Here is an 18,908-nt window from a genome sequence, read left to right on the forward strand (position 1 = left end):
GCCCGGCCGGCCGGCTGCCAGGGCGGCCGCACCTTGCGCTCAGCGCCCCGAAAGGGCGCTCGTGGTGGTCGGTGAGGCTGGGAGCAGGCGGTCCTTCCACTGGGGGCACCTTCTCGGGCCCCTTTCTCCTGGGGTTGCCTCGGAGGGCTCAGGCTCAGCCTCAGGCCGGGCAGCCGCTGGGAACCACCTGCTGCCTGGCCACGGTGCCAAGTGCATTTGGTTCTGCCTCACTTGGCTGGAATAATCACGCCCCAGCTAATCTCTTAGAGACCCAGGTTGCCGCCACCGAGTTTCCCATTAGTAAGCAGCTCAGGGTTTAATCGAGGCCTTGTTACTACATCCCCAGGGTCTTCTGTGGGGTCAGCCCAGCCGCCGTGGCTCCTGGGGGCTCACCTGGGAAGCTACAGTGTGACTGCGCTAGTGGATGTCTGACCCACAGCAGAGGCGTGACCAGGCTCTGGGCAGGGGCACAGGGCTGCCCTAGGGGCTGGAGGTGGAAAGAAATGAGCAGATGGCTGCTGTTCCCAAGCCTCCCCAACGGCTGCTGGGCAGCAGCTGTGCCGCGGTCTGGACAAACCCGGCCTTCCAAGTCACTATGGGAGAGATCGCAGCCGTGTCCTGGGATGCAGCCCTTCCCAGCTCTCCACTGCTTTCCTCGCAGGTTCTGCAACTCCCCGTGGAGAGGGGGCTGCATTTTCTCCGTGAAGATTGAGATCCAGAGAGAGGAAGGGCGCCCAGTGAGCCAGTGACAGAGTTGGTACCGAGCACAGGCCTTCTGAGACCTTCTACCCTTTTCTTGATGAAGGTTGGGGCAGTTACGGCACCATGACTGGACTTGGCTTAGAATTCAAAGACAGAGCACCCAAGCAGTCAGGCCCTCTTGGGTTCCAGTCCTTCTGCGCTCAGGCTACCCCGCCACACACTTGGCTCTTCTCAACCTGCCCTTTCCTCCAGGAGCAGAGGAAGTGATGGAAACGCAGTGTCCTGGCCCCTAGAAATGGCCTGTGGTCTGGCATTCGCCGGTCCAGCTGGCGGAGGGTAACGAGAGTCACTAACTAGCCACCATTTGTTGAGCACTTACAGTGTGTCCTGCCTTGTACCAAGTTCTTGACCTGCATGATCTCATTTAGTCCTTCCAACTCTCGGAGGCAAATCTTGTTAACCTTCACTGGGATGTGGCTAATTAGCATCCAGGATGATCTGAGTTGGTGGGTCAGGAAAGTGTCCGAGGCTGTGAGGCCTGTGTCCTGATGAAAAAGTAAAACTACGTTGCATGGTGTTTTCTTCTGTATCAGCATGGCAAGTTGTGTTCATTACTGAAAACTTAGTGGAAAGAGTCGCCTGTAACCTGACCTCCCAGAAAAGACCATTGTTAACGTGTTGGGTTAGATCCTTCCAGACTTCGTTCTCTGTGTGTATGGGGGAAGTTGTGTCTAATTTGAACAAAATTGAGATCATATGGTAAATACAGTTTTGCAACCCATTTCTTTTTCTTACTGGTATGCTGTAACTAAAATCTGCTTGCATCCGTCCACAGGCTTCTATGGAATTAATCTCCCAGCAAATCTAGGCAGTTGAGGGGGGGGAGCGGTCTTGCCCAGCAGGAAGGGGTGCCCTGCCCGGCCATGGCCTCAGGGCTGGGTCAGATGGTACCAGGGAAGGTTCCTACTAACTAGTGACTGATCTGAGTGTGCAGGGGGCAGGCAGGAACCTGGTGGGGCGGGGAGCCTCCTGCTCCTATGTGTGCAGTCTCCTCTCAAATCTCAGAGTGACACTGGAAAAGTTCTCTCCTGTTTCCTGAAGTAATAACTCTGTTTCCATGACAAAAGCCACCCCTTTTCCAGGCTGCTGACTTTCTTCATGATCTTTGCTTGACTCCTCGTGAATGAAGATTCAGATCAGCGGGTACTAATCTGGCCAATTATCAGAAGCAACCCGGGAGCCTGTTCAAATAACGCGGCCTCCTAGGATCTTCTCCCAGAATTCCCGGTGTACTAGGTCTGGGGTGGAGCCTGAGAATCTAAAACTTAAAAAAGCCACAGAAGTACTTTGGCGATCAGGCAGGTTTGGAAGCTATGGATTCAGAGTCCATTTGATTCACCAACATGGACTCCCTTAACAGGAAAACTTGGCTAATTTTTTTCTCTGTTCACCGGCCTTTATCCAGCCTGGCCAGTAGCCCAGGTAGCCTGGCTTTGTCCTGAATGAACCAGATGAAGGTACTGCCTCGCTGGTAGTTTCCTGAGCAAAAATATTTAAAGGGAACTACATCTCCAGCTTCTCTGGAACCATAGAGACAAATTGTTTTGACCAGAATTCTTTTCAGGGAGAGTCCTTTGTGGCATAAGTGGTTTGTTTGTTTGTTTATTTATTGTTTTTATTGATTTCAGAGAGGAAGGGAGAGGGAAAGAGAGATAGAAACATCAATGATGAGAGAGAATCATTGATTGGCTGTCTCCTGCACACCCCCTACTGGGGATCGAGCCCGCAACCTGGGCATGTGCCCTTGACCAGAATTGTACCCGGGACCCTTCAGTCCACAGGCCGACGTTCTATTCACTGAACCAAACCAGATAGGGCTCTGGTATAAGTGGTTTATATACTGTTTGTGCACCCTCATGAGTATAAACCCTTGTCCCCCAATAAGGTCATGTTCAAGTAACGTTAATTGGCCCTTCACGGCCTTCTCAGGAGGTGACCTGGCTTTGAGAGTATAATAAACTGGGGCTAGAACCCATCTACTCCAGAGGGATTTTTATTTATGAGAAATAATGTAATTTGAAGAAACCATTTTAGGTGTACATAAGTTTTTCCTTCAGGATTATATCTTTTAATGTTATTAGTATATTTGCTAACATGCTCTTTAAAATCTCAATAACTTTACTGAGATATAACTTACATACAATTAATTCATTTAAAATGTACAATTAAATGGTTTCTGGTATATTTGCAGAGTTGTGTAACCATTACCACAGTCAAGTTTAGAACATTTTTATCACTCCAGAAAGAAACATTGTACCCTTTAGCTTATTACCCCTAATTTCCAGTTCCCCCCTCTTGGCCAATCCTAAACAATCACTAATCTACTTTCTGTCTCGACAAATGAGCCAATTCCATATAAATGGAATCGTATATAGTTTTTTGTGACTGCCTTCTTTCACTCAGCATAATATTTTTTAAAAAATATATACTTTATTGATTTTTTGCAGAGAGGGAGGGAGAGGGATAGAGAGTTAGAAACATCAATGAGAGAGAAACATCGATCAGCTGCCTCCTGCACACCCCCGACTGGGGATGTGCCCACAACCAAGTTACATGCCCCTGTCCGGAATCGAACCTGGGACCCTTCAGTCCACAGGCCGACGCTCTATCCACTGAACCAAACCAGTCAGGGCTCAGTATAATATTTTTAAGATTCACTCATGGCCAAAACCGGTTTGGCTCAGTGGATAGAGCGTCGGCCTGCGGACTGAAGGGTCCCAGGTTCGATTCCGGTCAAGGGCATGTACCTGGGTTGCGGGCACATCCCCAGTGGGAGATGTGCAGGAGGCAGCTGATCGATGTTTCTCTCTCATCGATGTTTCTCACTCTCTATCTCTCTCCCTTCCTCTCTGTAAAAAATCAATAAAATATATTAAAAAAAAAAAAAAAAAAAAAAGATTCACTCATGTTATAGCATGTGACAGCACTTCATTCTTCTTCTTCTTCTTCTTCTCCCCCCTTCCCCTCCCCCTCCCCCTCCCCCCCCTCCTCCTCCTTCTCCTTCTCCTTTCTTCTTCTTTTTTGCTGCAAAAAGCTTTATTGTTTCATTTGGTCCAATGCATGGGAGAGGGCTTCAGGGTGGTTAAAAGAATGGCTAGTAGTTTTGGGAAGAAGCTCAGGTAAAAGCCAGACACCAGGGGAGGCAGAGGGGCCCCTCAAAGGCCTCTGGGCTCCAAAGGCTCCTAGTCGTCCTGGAGGGTGAGCCTTTTGAAGACATACTCTCCCAGCCCAGCCTGGGGGCCGGCCAGCCCACGGAAGGTAGTCAGGTGGTTGCCCATCTTCTTGATGAGTTTCACCTGCTCACCCGGAAGTGGTTCTCTGGGAAGTCCCAGAGATGAGGGTCTGCGTGGGTAGAACCAGGGCCTGCAGCTCCAAAAGGGCCTGGTTCAGGCTCCTCTCCAAGGCCAGGGTGGCCTCCATGGCGTCCTGAGTTTTGCCCACTCATCTGGGGAGGCTTCAGCACGTCCTGGAAGAGAATGCGGCCACCGCGCTTGTTTTGCAACTTTAAGAGACGCTCAGCGTCCTCGCCCTTCTTCTCCACCAACTCGAGGAAGAAGTGGCCCATGCTCTCGGGGGCACATCTTCTGGGTCAAAATAGAAGCCCAGAGAGAGGAGGGAGGCCCGCAGATGCAGGCTGGCCAGGCGGTTGACTGCAGCTTCCACCTCGGTGGAACAATTCTGACGAATTTGGGAGCTCATGGTTGTTTGGCAATAAGGAGTTAAGGTACGAAAAACAAAAACCAAAACCGGTGTGTTGGCTTGAGAACCAGAGGTGGTTCTGAAGGTGGTGACTGGATGAGGCGCAGGAGCGTGGCCGGAGGCTGGGAGAAGGGCGTCCCTGGGTCTGCTCTGTCCAAACACTGTTGAAGCAAGAGACAGCTCCGGGACCCCCGAGGGCACGCTCATTCATTTCTTATGTCTGAATAACATTCCACTGTAGAGGTAGACCACATTTTGTTTATTCATTCGTTAGTTGGTGGACATTTGGATTATTTCTGTCTTTTGGCTGTTATGAATAATGCTCTTTTATAACTGTACACGATTTTGTGTGGACAAATGTTCTCAATTCTTTTGGGTACATACCTAGGAGCAGAATTGCTGGGTCAAATGGTAGCTCTAGGTTTAACTGCTTGAGGCACTGCCAAACTCGTTTCCAGAGTGGATGCACCATTTTCCATTCTCAGCAGTGTCTGAGGTCTTTGATTTCTCCACAACCTCACCAACACCTGCTATTAACTGACTTTGATTCTAGCAATCCTGTGGGTGTAAAGTGGTATCTCCTTGGGGTTTTAATTTGCATTTCCCTGATGATCAGTGATATTGAACAGCTTTCATGTACTTATTGGCTATTCGTATATCTTCTTTGGAGAAAAGTTTAATTAGATCCTATGCCCTATTTTTAAATTGGGCTATTTACCTTCTAATTGTTGAGTTTTGAGAGTTCTTTACATATTCTAGATACAAGTTCCTTTTCCAGAAGCCTCATGTTTGAGGATATGTAGCTTTCTTTTCTTTTTATTCTGTTCAAAATATTTTCCAATTTTCAGTCATTTCTTCTTGAACCCATGGGTTATTTAGAAGTATAGTTCTTAATTTCCAAAGATTGGGGATTTTCTAGTGATCTTTTTATTTTATATCTTCTACAGTATTTTACTCAAAAAAAAAAACATGCCCTGCAACCTTTCAGTCTTTCTATGGCTCAGCACATGGTCAGTTTTTAGGAATGTTCCGTATGTACTTGAAAAGATCTGCAGTGGGTGGGTGTAGGGTTCTTTGTAGATGTCAGCTTTAGGTCAAGTTTGCTAATTATGTTGTTCAAATATTTTATATCCTTGCTGATCTCCCCCCCCCCCCAATTCGTTCTATCAGTTACAGAGAGAGACATGTTAAAATTCCTACTATAATTGTAATTTTGTCTATTTTTCATTATATATCTGTCAGTTTTTCTTTTATATATTTTGAAGAAATATTAAGAGCACACAAATTTAGAGTTATTATCTTTCTGGTGAATTGAGGCTTTTATTATAACGAAGCCTTTTATTATTATGAAGTCTTTTATTGTTGTGAAATCTTTTTTATTTCTAGTGGAGATAAATTTTACTTCTGCTGACATTAACATAGCCACCCAGCCTTCTTTTGGTTCACAGTTGCTTGACAGATCTTTTTCTATCCTGTTTCTTTCAGATCTTTCTGTTTCTCTGCGTTTCGGTGTGCTGTGTCTATTATAGGGGGTAGGCACGGAGTTTTTATTTTTCTTCTTAATGGAGACCTGAGCTGACATCTTCCTTCAAAGAGATCTTTCTTTACTTCTGTCAGGTGCTTGAGGTCACTAGCAATCTGGAATACTCTTAGTTGAATGTTAGGGATTGAGATTGTTTGAAGTCGAGCTGCAATCCCTTGAGGAACTGTTTCTCATCTTGGCTAATTCTGTTCCTAAGGAGCAAGCCTTTATGGTTCCAATCCAGAAGGACCCCACCTCTGGGCAGGCCCTAATCTCCAACTCCTGTTCCTTTAGTCCCGAGCCTGGGGAGAAAGTGGGAACTTGTGAGGGGCTCAATTAGCTGATACCTGGAGCAGCTGAAGGCCCTTCTACTGATTTATTTTTCTAGACTTGAATACATTTCTTGGAGCCTGACCTTTCTTTGGCTTCCTCTTGGCTTCTTGAGCAAAGCTATGGCACATTGTCTCATGCCTGACGGCTCTCTCTGCTCCTGAACCCCAGAGTTGCATTGGCAGATGCCATGGTGCCCATTGGAGGGCTGTGAGTGTTCTAGAAGGCAGGCGCAGTCCACAGGAAACAGTGCTGGAGTTGGCCCAGAGTTCTAGCCTGCACTTCTGGCTCGGCCTACCTGGTCACTCTGGGCCCAGGGTAAGGCACCTTCCTTTGCTGGGCATGCCTGTGTTGACTACCAAATGGGAAGTTTGGGCAAGAAGATTTCAGGAGCCTCAGAGATTTTTTTTTTCCCTCACCGAGGAATATTTTCATTGATTTTAGAGAGAGAGGAAGGGAGAGAAAGAGAGAGAGAGAGAGAGAGAGAGAGAGAAGGAAACATAGGTGTGAGAAACATCGATTGGTTGCCTCCTATATGTGCCCTGACTGGAGATTGAACACACAACCTAGGTATGTGCTCGGTCCGGGAATCGAACCTGCAACCTTTTGGTGTATGGGACGATGCTCCAACCAACTGAGCCACCCAGCCAGGGCAGGAGCCTCAGACATTTGATGGAATTGGCTGATGCGGGGAGGACAGAGGGGACAGGCATGGTGGAGGGAAACGTGTCATTCTTCATCTTGCCCTTCTCTGTGCAGCTGCGATGGGCTAAGTAGGGTGTGCCCTGTACTGGGCCTGGAGCCTCATCTGCTGGGTTGGGTTTTTGTGCTGTAACAGGGTGCAGAGACTTCCTGAAGAGACCTGCTTGTCAGGCCCTGAGGGGAGCTACATGGAGAGATGCAGACTCACCTGACTTCTGAGTCAGATTTACCCCAGGACTTCCTCCTCTTCGGTCCCACCCTTGACCTTGCCTAAGCCTCTGTCCTAGCCCCCCGGGTTGTGAGCTCCCAGAGGGCAGGCGCTGGGCTGTGCAGATCTGCCCTTCCTCCCTCAGGGCTTCTGCCGGTGCCCACACGTGTCTGTTGTATGGAATTAGTGACCACTTGCGTTGGGAGATGTCTCGATGCTGATTTCTGGGAAGGGCCGGGGGGAGGTAATGGGAATGATCAGCACAGTGGTTCTTGTGCCTTTGGAAAGCCAAACATGTTCGGGCCAGAGCTGGCTTTGCACTGGTGATAGTTTCAGAAAAAATGTTTGGTGCTAAACATAGATGTCTTTGGGGTGAAGAGATCCAATCAGTGACTGCTTCGCCTTGTTTGTCTGTTTCCAACCTCCCTGTCCCACCCCGCACTGGAGCGCGCACAGTTTTTGTAGGAGGTTTCTCAGCGTTCGGGAGTCCCAGAGTGGTAATTGCTCAGCCCTTGAGCTAATAATACCATGGGTTCTCCTGGCGCCTTTCATCCGAGGACCGCCTCACCCTCCAGTGCTATCCGATCCCCACGCAGCTCAGAGAGTGCGATAACCCCTATAATTAATTAGCTCCGCCTCACTGCCCTGGACACTGTGGCTCTGAAAGAGGAGATCAGTCGGCGCTGGCACTAGGACAGGCCTCTCGGGCTCCTGCGATCAGTGTCCCGGGCAGGAGAGCAGCAGGGATTGCTGATGGGTGGAGATAGGAACCCGAGTAGCTGGAGCTGGGATTGCTGGGCTTGTAGCTTGAACACCCTGAAGAGTGAGGAGCAAGTGGTGGCCAGGTCACAGGGGCTGGTGGATGACTGCAGAGTTATGAGGCACGGAGCTTCCGTCCCTTCTCCAGACCCTGCCTGGCCTTCCTCCAACCAGCCTTGAAGCACAGGCCCAGTCACCATCCCAGTTCCCTGGGGGCGTGTTCAGGGATGAGCAGCGGAATGATGAGGGATGTCTCACTTCCATGAGGAACGGTGGAAGGACTTTAGACTTTGGCCTAGAGGAGCGATCCCATGCTGCAGAATGAGGTCCAGTCAAGGAAAGTTACCGAGAAGCCACTTTTGGCTCAATAAAGATGGGGCATTGAACAATCAGAGCTATCTCAAAATCGAAAGGGCTCCCTCTTCAGGAAGTGAGCTCCTCGTCGCTGGAAGTGATCAAGCAGAAGCAGATGACTACTAGGCAGGCTTGTCATGGATGGAGCAGATGCCAGGGCTATCGGGTTGATGTGTAGGGTTGCTGCAGGCTGGGAAGTCCTACCTGCCCTCTTTGCCTCCAACAATGGGTGGATTGAGCTCAGCAGCTTCTTGAGGTTCCCAGGAGGGTTTATTAAAGCAGTAAGAGAAGATTTTCCAACAAGTCATTGAGGAAGAAGAGTGTGGTCCTGTCTCTCCTCTGTCCATGCTGGAGGGCCTCTGGGTGTCTGTGAGGACGACCCGATGTTGGTTTTGGGCCACCTTGTACAGTAATGAGCTCCCTGTCCCTAGAGCGGGGTGGAGTCTAGGCCGGAGAAGCACTGCTGGAGGCATTGCAGGAGGGACTCCTGAGGTGGTGAAGGGGCTGTACGGGAGGTAGGGAGGGTGGGGACGGGGGGGGGGGGGGCGCTTCTGAGCGCCCTTACAACCCAGAGACTGTGCGGATGTTTGAATCCCTTCACATGGACAAAAGACCGTTCCCGTCACTCTTACTCCACTTTTCACCCAGTCCGGAGACAAGGTGAAGTTGTTTCTGTTGTTATGCCCTTAGGTCAGCTGAAGCTGTCCATTGATGCCCAGGACCGGGTTCTGCTGCTCCACAGTGAGTATGGGTACATGACCGGTCCAGCAGGGAAGGGGTGCGCCTGGAGGAGGTGTTACTATGGGCCAAGGCACCTTTTCTCATCTTCGTACAGTGTCCTTCTGTGCGTCCATTGAAAAAAAGTGGGTATTCACTCAGGACTTGTTCTAGAGACCCTTCCCTGGTCCTGCCCCGGATGTGATGGAGTTCACACACTGGCCGGCTGGAGCTGCTCCTGGGCACCTCAACATCACCCTGGGCCCCTGTGGAGCAGGGCCACAGAAGGGCTTCCCCAGCCTCCCTCTCTGCTGAGTGACCTTAAGCAAGCTCAGTTTTCTCACGTGTCAAATGGCAGCAATAATAGTACCTATCTCGTCAGCTGTTGTGGGGATTAAAGGAGTTAATATGAGCAAAGCGCTTGGGACAGTGCCCCGTATGTAAGCTGTATTTTAGTGTTTGCTCAGTCAGATAGAAAGCCACGAATTCCAAAAACTATCATTGAGCGTTGGCTCTGTGCTAAGGGTGGGACACCAAAGGGAAGCACCTATTCCTGGGTAGGCGGTGCTAATAGGATGGCAGGGAAGACTTGACAATGGGGGTGATGCCCACACTTTATCCTGAAGGAAGAACAGGACTAAGCCAGGCAGAAGGGAGCAGGCAGGCTGGGCATTTGATGCAGGGGCAGCAGCAAGTGCAAAGAGATCAGCGAGAATACGATGCATTGGAAGGACTGTCTAATGGGACTGGGGCATGGAACAGGATCGGGTAGAGGAGTGAGCGAGCCAGGCCAGGTGATGAAGGTCTTATGCACCACCCAGAGGATTTTACACTTCACCTGCCCATTTATCTCTTTGTTCATCCTTCCATCCAGCACACAAATAGTAATTGAGCTTCTGTTATAATCCCCTTTGCTTGGACTCTGCTGTTTGGCCCAGCAGGCCCTGCCTCTCTCTCCAGCTTCCCTGGCTCCTGCTGCTAAAGCCACCCTCCACCCCCTTTTCTGTGCAGTGACGTGACATTCCCTTGAACGCACCATGCTTTCTAATGCTCTGTGCCTTTGCACCCTCTGTTCCTTGTGTCTGGAATAGCCTGCCTTCTTTTTGAGCTCCTTTAGAAAAATAACTCTCTATAGAATTGTATCCCTGAAACCTATATTAACCAATGTCACCCCAATAAATTTAATTAAAAAAATAATTTTTTAAAAAAGAAAGAAAAATAACTCTCTCTTCCTCTAATTTTGCAAGACCCATGCCTGCCTTCACCATCATTAAGACTCAGGGAGGAACCACCTCCTGGGCTGTTTGTGGCTTCCTCCTCTATGTCCTCATCACAGCCCTGACTACACTGTGTCACCTTGGTCTGTCCAGGGTGTTTCTTCTCCTCCAGTTTGGGATTGCATCCCCTGAGAGCCAGAGTGACCCAGAGCTCATCCAGCCTGCATCCTCCCTCAGGGACCACACCCTTGAGGGGAAGGATGCATGCAGGAACAGTAACTAGGATACCAGGAAGCACAGACCAGCAGGCGCCTGGGATCCTGGGGTCTTGGCCTTGGGGGGCCCAAGGTGAAGTTCCCAAGGACCAGCAGAGGGGGGTTCTTTGCCCGCCAGAGCCTGGCTCCAGCTGTGCAAACAGTTTTTGCAGAATGCGTGTTGGCCTCCACCGCTTCATTTGTCCTGCACAGTTTGCTTTGGCTTCACCCCAGCCTCAGGCCTTCATCCCGTCCAGCCTGTTCCCCTCTCTCCTTTGGTTTCCCAGGCCTCAGGCCTCAGACTACGGGAGCTTCATCTGAGCCAAACCCCAGGGCTCAATCAAAACTGAGCACAGAAGAAAACAGAAAAGAGACTCAGCTTCTATCGGGTCTGCTGTCAAATTTCTGCAGACCTCAGGCCAATGGGCCATGCTTGCTTTTATACCCAGACCTGAACCCCACTCCCACTTATCCCTTGCCTCTATTTATTATTCTTTTCTTCAACAAACATTGTGTGAGCAGTTCCGTATTTGCCAGGTGTTCTATTAACCACTTTTGACACATTATTTCATTTAATCAGCACAACTACCCTGTAAAGTGAGTAGTATTATCACAAACCCATTTTAAAAATGGCGAGTTCATTCTTAGCGAGGTGAAGCTACTTGCTTGGGCTGACATGGCTAGTAAGTGGCCAGGCTGGGGTTCATCCTCAGGCCTGTCTCCCTCTGGACCCAGACTTTTGCCTGTTGTGCTATACTGTTCGTCAGCCACGGCACAGATCACTGTGCAGTGTACTCTCCAGCGTAGCCTCTCCATTCCCAGGACACAGTCTTGTGTGGTGGGAGGAACCACTGGCCTAGGAATTAAGAAACATGGATCTGTCACCCCATTGCTCTGTGATTTTGAACATGTTTCTTGCTGTCTGTGGGCCCCCCTCACAGCCCCATCTTCCCCTTTCAATGAGGGTTGGACTCAATAAATTTTGTTCCCTTCCAGCTGTCAGAATCAGGGGATTGAATGCACCCTATACTGCCTCTCTGTGGGTGCTGCCTGAGGGTGCGAGATGGTGGGAGTGGACTAGACCAGAGAGGGGTTAATATCCAATGGTGGTTCTATGCATTAAGGGCCTGGTAGTAATCTTTCCCACTCACCCACTCCGACATTTTAATTCTGTGTTTAGTCATGGAAGGCAAAGGTCTGATGAGCAAGGCGCCTGGCATCTGTGATCCCTACGTGAAGGTAAATGGAGGTCGGGGTGGGTCTGGATGGGGCTGGGGGTGGTGAGGGGCCATGCTACCGGACTGAGTCTCAAGGTCCTGGCACATCTGTGGGCCTGTGGCCATTTGAGGTAACAGTGACTGCTGCCTCATTTGGTCAGTAGGCATTTATTTTGCTCAGCGGTGAAGCCCTGAGCTAAGATAGACCTCTTCCCTTAGCCTGGCTTGGTCCCTAGGGCAGTGATGGCGAACCTATGACACGCGTGTCAGAGGTGACACGCGAACTCATTTTCTTGGTTGATTTTTCTTTGTTAAATGGCATTTAAATATATAAAATAAATATCAAAAATATACATCTTTGTTTTACTATGGTTGCAAATATAAAAACATTTCTCTATGTGACACAGCACCAGAGTTAAGTTAGGGTTTTTCAAAATGCTGACACGCCGAGCTCAAAAGGTTCGCTATCACTGCCCTAGGGCATCCTGCAAGAGTGAGAATCTTCAGGGTGATCTTGGTCACCCGCACAGGTGAGCGCAGTGAGCATGTGGATGGCAGAAATCCAGGTGATCTCAAGCCCTCTCATGAAAAGCGGTATCTTCACCCCTCTCCTCCCCCGAACCGGAGGCAGGATGGCCAGATCTGGGTGGTGGAGTGGAGGGAGTGCCTCTGAGGGCTGGTAGGTCCGTCCGCGTGGGGCTCTTGCAACGAGACAGAGGCCCCATGGGGTGGGGGGACAGTTAGCCAGAGCCAAAGGCCAGATGCCTCCCAGAAGGTGGCAGCCTCGATGCCACGCTGGTCAGAGGTCCCTGTGGGCAAGGACTCGGTCAGGAGCAGGGTGGGAGCCCGAGGCAGGGGGTGAATGCATTAGGGTGAGAGCATGGATTGGGGGCCTTGGCAGAGTAACCTGGAGCCTCTTGTGAAGGGAGAACTTGGCCGCTGCTGGGAACTTAGAAGAGAGGAAGCCTGTGCTTTGGGGGCAACCTCTCTGCTTGGAGGAAGAGCAGAGATGGTCCAGTTGTCCCCCATCTCTGGCTGGGCCTCTGGCTGCCTTCTTGCTACCACCCACTACGGGGCCCTGGAATCAGAGGTGTCTGATTCCACCACTGGCCTGGGGCGTCCTATGCAGAGGCTGGGGAGAAGGACACTGGGAAGCCCTCGACTGCAGATGTGCAGAGCCAGCCTCTGGGCGTAGGCGACCGTATGGCCACTAGTAATCACCTAATGCTTCCTTTTCTCCAATTCAAGATTTCTTTGATCCCCGAAGACCAGGGGCTGCGCTGCCAGAAGACACAGACCGTTCCGGACTCCAGAGACCCCGTCTTCCACGAGCACTTCTTCTTGTAAGAATCTGGTGCCGCCGGGCCCTCGACGGGAGCGGGAAGGAGTGCTTATCTGGAAACGGCTCTGTCTGCCAAATCTAGAACTAGATCTCAGCAGAAAAACAGTGACTTCTAAAGGATGTCTTTGTTTTCTCATTCCCTGTGTCCTTGCATCCCTGGCACCTGGCCCGGCCGTGAGGTCCTCGGTGATAAGGTCTCCCTTGGCTGGTTCTCATAATTCAAATGCCCAGCCCGAGACTGGCAGCCCCTGAGGAGAAGGCGACTTCCCACTGTGCCTCGGGCCAAGCTTTCTCCTTTAGCAGAAGGAATTTTCCGAGCTGAGGGATGTTTTGCCTACCCCCCTCCTTTAAAAACTTGCTAACCTCTCTGAGCCCTGGCTTCCTTATTTGTAAAATGGGGCCAATAATAGTGCCAACCTGAGAAAGCTGAGGTGTAGATGAGACAGTAACACTGAGTGTTGTCGTTGTTATTTCTTTCCCCGATGCCTGGACTCGGTAGCCAATGGGAAGATAATAGACATTTTGGATTTTTCTGTTAGTGCAAATTAATAATATTTTTTGTGTTTTTCAAATGTCACAAGGTAATTTTTGCTTATTATAGAAAAGTAGCAATTATAGATAAACAAAAAGGAGAAAAGAGAAAAATCCTTCCAGCCCTACTACTCACTGATAGGTCTTGATTTATTTCTTTTCAGATGTTTGAATTTGTGGGGAGGGGGTGTATGTCTGTGTGTGTGTGTGTGTGTGTGTGTGTGTTTATAAAAATTTGAATTGTTCTATAATATTGTGTGGGAACCTCTCTTCTGTCCTTAATAACATAATGCAAACTCTTTTATGTATGTCAATACTCACTTCCCACACTATCTGTGCTTGAGTTTTTCAAACAGCTCCTCATGTTGGAGGTGTAAGTTATTTCCAAATTTGGCAATTGTGTTGGACTCCATGGGGTCTGGTCTGGAGCTCCACTCTGCAAACACTCTGGCCTTCTGCTTTGCTTTGCAGTCCTGTCCAAGAGGAAGACGAACAGAAGCGCCTCCTGGTCGCGGTGTGGAACAGGGCAGGTGACTCCAGGTGAGGGGAACTGCTGAGCTGGAGGAGAGAGCCTGCTCTGGGCCTGTGGGTGGCAGCCAGGTGGCCAGCATACAACAGGGGCTCAGTTAGTGGATGAGTGAATAGCAGTAGCAAAGCTAAATGGACCACCAAGTCCCCGTCACTCCAGGTGACGCCAAGGATTGTGTTATCAGAGAGCATTTGCTGTGCCCTTGGTATCAGCAAGACACTGTGTTGGCCTCCAGGGATGCCAACCTGCCTACTTTCTGCTCTCAAGACACCTCCTTTCAGTAAGGGACACCAGGAGACAAATTACAGTGACAGCATGCACAGGCTCGGTCCCACAGGAGTAGAAGCTCCATGAAAAATGGGCCCATTTCTCTTTTACGCACTCACTGTACCACGTGCCTGGCATATAGAAGTCTAGTGACTATTGGTTCAATGAATAAAAGAATGAAATGAGTAATAGGACAGTCAATGTGGGCAGAGGGAGAGTTCATTGTAGGCTGAGGTGGTCAAGGAAGCCTTCATGCAGAAAGGGGGATTTTGAACTTGGGGCGGAGATCAAGAATAGGACAAGGAGAGAAGGTTGGAAAGGGTATTCCAGGCAGGGGCACAGCATGAGCAAAGGCAAGGAGGCAGGAATATGCGTGGTGGGCTCAGGCTGCCATGCGGAGGCCAGTTTAGGAGATGGGGAAATTTTGTGTAGGAGACTCCAAACAGGCTGATCTTGGAGAATGCTTGAGGCCAGTCATTAGTATTAGCGTTTAGTATAGAGCAGGGGAGGAGTTCTGGGTACAGGAGCGTGAGGATCGCTGTGGAGGAAAGGGGATGAGAGCACTTGACTGATGGTCATGGCCGACCGGGAGTGGCAGGGGCTCATTCACTTGGTGCAGCCTAAGAAATCTGGGAGACCCTGTGGCCAGTAACATTTGTCAAACAATCATAGAACCAAATGGTGACCAAAAAAGGGTCTAGGGTGAATGAAAATTAGCTCAACTCACCTTCTGAGGCCCAGAACATATTTTCAGGTTGAATCCTTTTTAGTACCCTAAATTTTATAGCTAGTATGCTTTCTAAAGTTGAGCCTTATTCAACCTTCATAAGGAAGGATTTGTCTTTTAATAGGGCACCTATTTTTTTAAGTCATGGGATGGAGCTCATGGTGCTGTAGGCCTCCTTCATTGAGCTGCCATTTCCTGGGTACCAATGTGGCAACATTGTCATAGGTTCTGGGGACACATGGGGTTGATCAGAGACCATCCTGCTCCCCAGAGGATCACTGATAGAGGCTTGGGGGTGTGGCTGAGGAGGAGGACGTCACCTTGAAGATAGGAGCAACCATTTACTGGGTGTTGACCACAAGACAGGTGTTAATAGTGTATTACCTCATTTAATTCATAAAACGACTCTAAAGGGAGTACATTTTTTTATCTTAAGTGTTCAGAAGAGGAGACTGAAGCTAAGAAGGAAGTAACTTGCCCAAGCCCATACAGCCATTGAACAGTAGAGCCAGGATGGGAACCCGGGTAGTTAGACCCAGAGTCCTCACTCTCAACACTATATTGCTTCCTGGATGCTCAAGTAAAAGGACAGAAGAAAGAACCAGTGGAGTGTAGAGGGGAGGGGGCAGGGCAGGACCGTGGACGGATCTACAAACTCATTGGTCTTGCTGGAAGGTCAAGTACAAAGTAGGGACCGGCTAGAGATAAGGTGAAGAAGTAGTCGAAAGCCCAATCTGATGAATCTGTAGGTTTTCTCCCAAGGGCCAGTGGTTCTCCATCCTGAATATATATCAGAATCACCTGGGATGCTTGTGAGGAACACAGATTCCCAGGTGCCACATCCGAATCTTCATGGGCGGGGCCTAGGAATCTGCATTTATAAAGCTCCCGGGGAGAACCTCATGCAGCCAGCTTGGTGTTTGGTAATCTGGCAGTGGGGATGGACCGAAGGGTGTTGAGCAAGGGGATGACAGATGTGCGTTCTAGATCTATCATTCCGGTAGATCTCAGGAAGGTTGGGGAGGAACCAGGAGATTCTTCTGGTGATTGGTGAGAGAGATGATTTAGGGATAGAGGGGCGGGAAAGAGACCCAGGACATAGTTAGGAGATAAACTGATAGTCCTTACTGGTGATTTGGGCGTGAGAGCAGGTGGGAGAAGTCAAGGATGACTCCTGGGTGTTGGGTGGTGTCCCCGACTAAGCCGGAGTGTCCTGGAGGGGAAGGGAGCCAGCTCTGGATATGGTGAGGTGGCGGTGCGTGGACAGCAGCCAGCGGAGGGCTGCGCGAGGAGAGCTGCCTTGCTCTCCTGAGGCTCAGGGAGAGGGAGGTCTGTGCCCATGCGCGCAGGTGAAAGCCATGACCCCCGAGGTGGTGGGTGAAATTCCGAGCAGGTCAGATGCCCAGGAAGAAAGTGAGTGCTCAGGACCAAGGGTCAGAATCCTGTCTTGAAGGGGAAGCCCGGAAGCGACAGAGGAGGGGGTCAGAGAAACATGTGGCAAGCCCACTGGGTGGTGGCAAGGAGTGGAGCAGGTGCTGGAGGCAGACCCCCCTCTGGGAGCTGTCGCTCCCCCCACCGTGAGCCACCCTCCTGGGAGAACAGGGCGAGCCCGAGGGCTGCTGGAGACGTCAGCGACGCAGCTCACAGTTTTTGGAAAAGAAGGTGAGGCTGGAGAGTGAGTCAGCATGACAGCGTGACAGAGGCAGTGAGTGTCTCCACTTGTTGCCTATTTTGGGAAAGTGAGATTCCTTATTAACCAAACACAGTTGAACTTGTGGTCACAGTCCCAACCCAAAGCTCAAGAGGGACAGAGCGGGCTCAGACAGGCCTGTGTTTCGGAACAGAGGGCCCTGCCGAACAAAGCTGCCAGCACCACGCCATGGCTCAGGGCTCAGGGCTCAGGGCTCGGCCGGCTGGTAGGAGGCGCAGTATTGATCCATCATCTGACCCAGGAGGCTTCTGAGTGGGAGGAGGCAGACAAAGCGATGGCAGGAAACTCCTGCCCTGCTCCACGCTCTCAAATCAAATTGTGCTTCTCTGAAGGACGGACCTTCCACTTATCAACATGAAAGACAATTACAGGAGGAAGGAAACAAACGTTGATTGAACTCTTCTCTGTGCCGAGCACTTTACATACATTATCTCATTTAATCCTCGTAGCAACCCTGAGAGGTAGGAATTATTATTGTCCCTCTTTTCAGAGAAGAGGAAAGTGAGGCTTCTGCAGGCTCAGGACATATCACAGCTCATGTTTATTAAGCACCTAAGGTCCACTCCTCGAGGACATTAATCTAAGCATATTCCATGCATTATCTAATTTAATCCTCATAACACCATATAAGGTAGATATTACGGTTGCTCCTTCACAGGTGAGGAAACAGAGCCCAGAGAGGTTAAGTAACTTGCCTAAGATAACACAGCTAGGATGTGATGAAAATAACATGCAAGTCCAGGCAGTCTGGCGCCAAACTCAGGTATTGGTAACCACATTATAGGACACTTGACAGTCTCACACAGGTGATGAATGACTCCCAAACCATACTTTTTCTGTGTCAGTACACGTGTTCCTCAGGCCCCGGAGGAACACATGTACTTTCCATAGCATTTATAACGTCGTTTTATATGCCATCCAGCTGAATGTGTGGCAGTTACATTTTGCAAATGATAGGAGATAAAAGGGAAGCACCAATTTCATTAATTCTCACAGTCTTTCCAGTGATGACCATAAACTTGTATTAGGGAAACAAGATGATCTGCAAAAACGTTCTGGTGGTGGTGGTGGTGGTGGGGGTGGCTGATTCTCACTCTTCAGTGGGAGCGGAGGAGAACCGGCTCAGAACACTAGATTTTGGCCTCGCTCAGACTTGCTGTGAGACTGTGGTAAGTCCTTTCCCTGCTTCGGGCCTTAGTTTCCTCGTCTGTAAAATGCACCGACCTCTAAGGTGACTTTCAGCTTTCAGGTTCTGTGAGTTTTTAAGAAGGTATAGACAATTTCAAACATATGAAAGGGTAGAAAATATCATAGCATAAACCCTCATATGCTTAGCCCAGCTTCGTCAGTTGTCCATACATGGCTAGTCTTGTTTCATCTGTGGCCCCACACACTTTCCCCTCTTCCAGTGGATTATTTTAAAGCAAATCCCAGACATCATCTCCTCTCATCTCTATATCTTTATAAATGATGGCTTATAAAAAAAAAAAGAAACCCACAATGCCATCATCACGTTTAAAAACTGACAGTAACTCCTTAATATCACTGACTGTGGAACTGAGCTCTTTAAAAGTTTTGTTGGGTGATATGGTAAAAGCCGAATGGAAGCTCTGGTCATAGCATTTTCAGAACTTGGGGCCAGAGAACAAGCTTAGATTTGTAATGTTATGCACCAAGTTAAAAACAGCCGCCGCAGCAGCACGCACATAAGCCTGAAGGACATAACCGTTTATGTTAGTAGCACCGACATTTATGGAGAGCCTGCTTGCTCCGTGTCACATGGTCATGGGTACTCTGCATGTGCTCTCTCCTTGAATCTCCTTTCATAAACAGGACCTCAGTGCCGAGGACAGTGCTGTCATGTTAGGGAGCTTGTGACCAGAGATGGGGACTGAGCCGAAGGAAAGAAATAATGAATGGGAAGAGGCGTTCGATTTAACCCATCAACTTAAAAATAAATTGAGATTAGATGGAGTAACCCTGCCACAGAAATAGTTCAAGGTCCCTGAGACAGAATTAAAGTGCATTCCCTCAAAACAGCAATGCCTTTTGCCTTGCAG

At 49.5% G+C, this 18,908-nt stretch overlaps 1 protein-coding gene across 2 annotated transcripts in view; it reads left to right on the forward strand.

The window, feature by feature from the left end:
- The window catches only part of RGS3 (regulator of G protein signaling 3), a 113,561-nt gene that overhangs the window by 106 nt on the left and 94,547 nt on the right, over positions 1-18,908 (forward strand). For both annotated transcript variants that reach the window (XM_070430738.1, XM_070430740.1), the window contains exons 2-5: positions 9,027-9,077; positions 11,705-11,763; positions 12,990-13,084; positions 14,086-14,154. In XM_070430738.1, coding sequence (XP_070286839.1) covers positions 9,027-9,077; positions 11,705-11,763; positions 12,990-13,084; positions 14,086-14,154 — 274 coding nt within the window. The remainder of the gene's footprint in view (positions 1-9,026; positions 9,078-11,704; positions 11,764-12,989; positions 13,085-14,085; positions 14,155-18,908) is intronic.

This window comes from Myotis yumanensis, unplaced genomic scaffold, assembly GCF_028538775.1.
Source record: "Myotis yumanensis isolate MYYU_CA2020_CCGP unplaced genomic scaffold, mMyoYum1.0.hap1 SCAF_12, whole genome shotgun sequence".
Lineage (NCBI taxonomy): Eukaryota > Metazoa > Chordata > Mammalia > Chiroptera > Vespertilionidae > Myotis > Myotis yumanensis.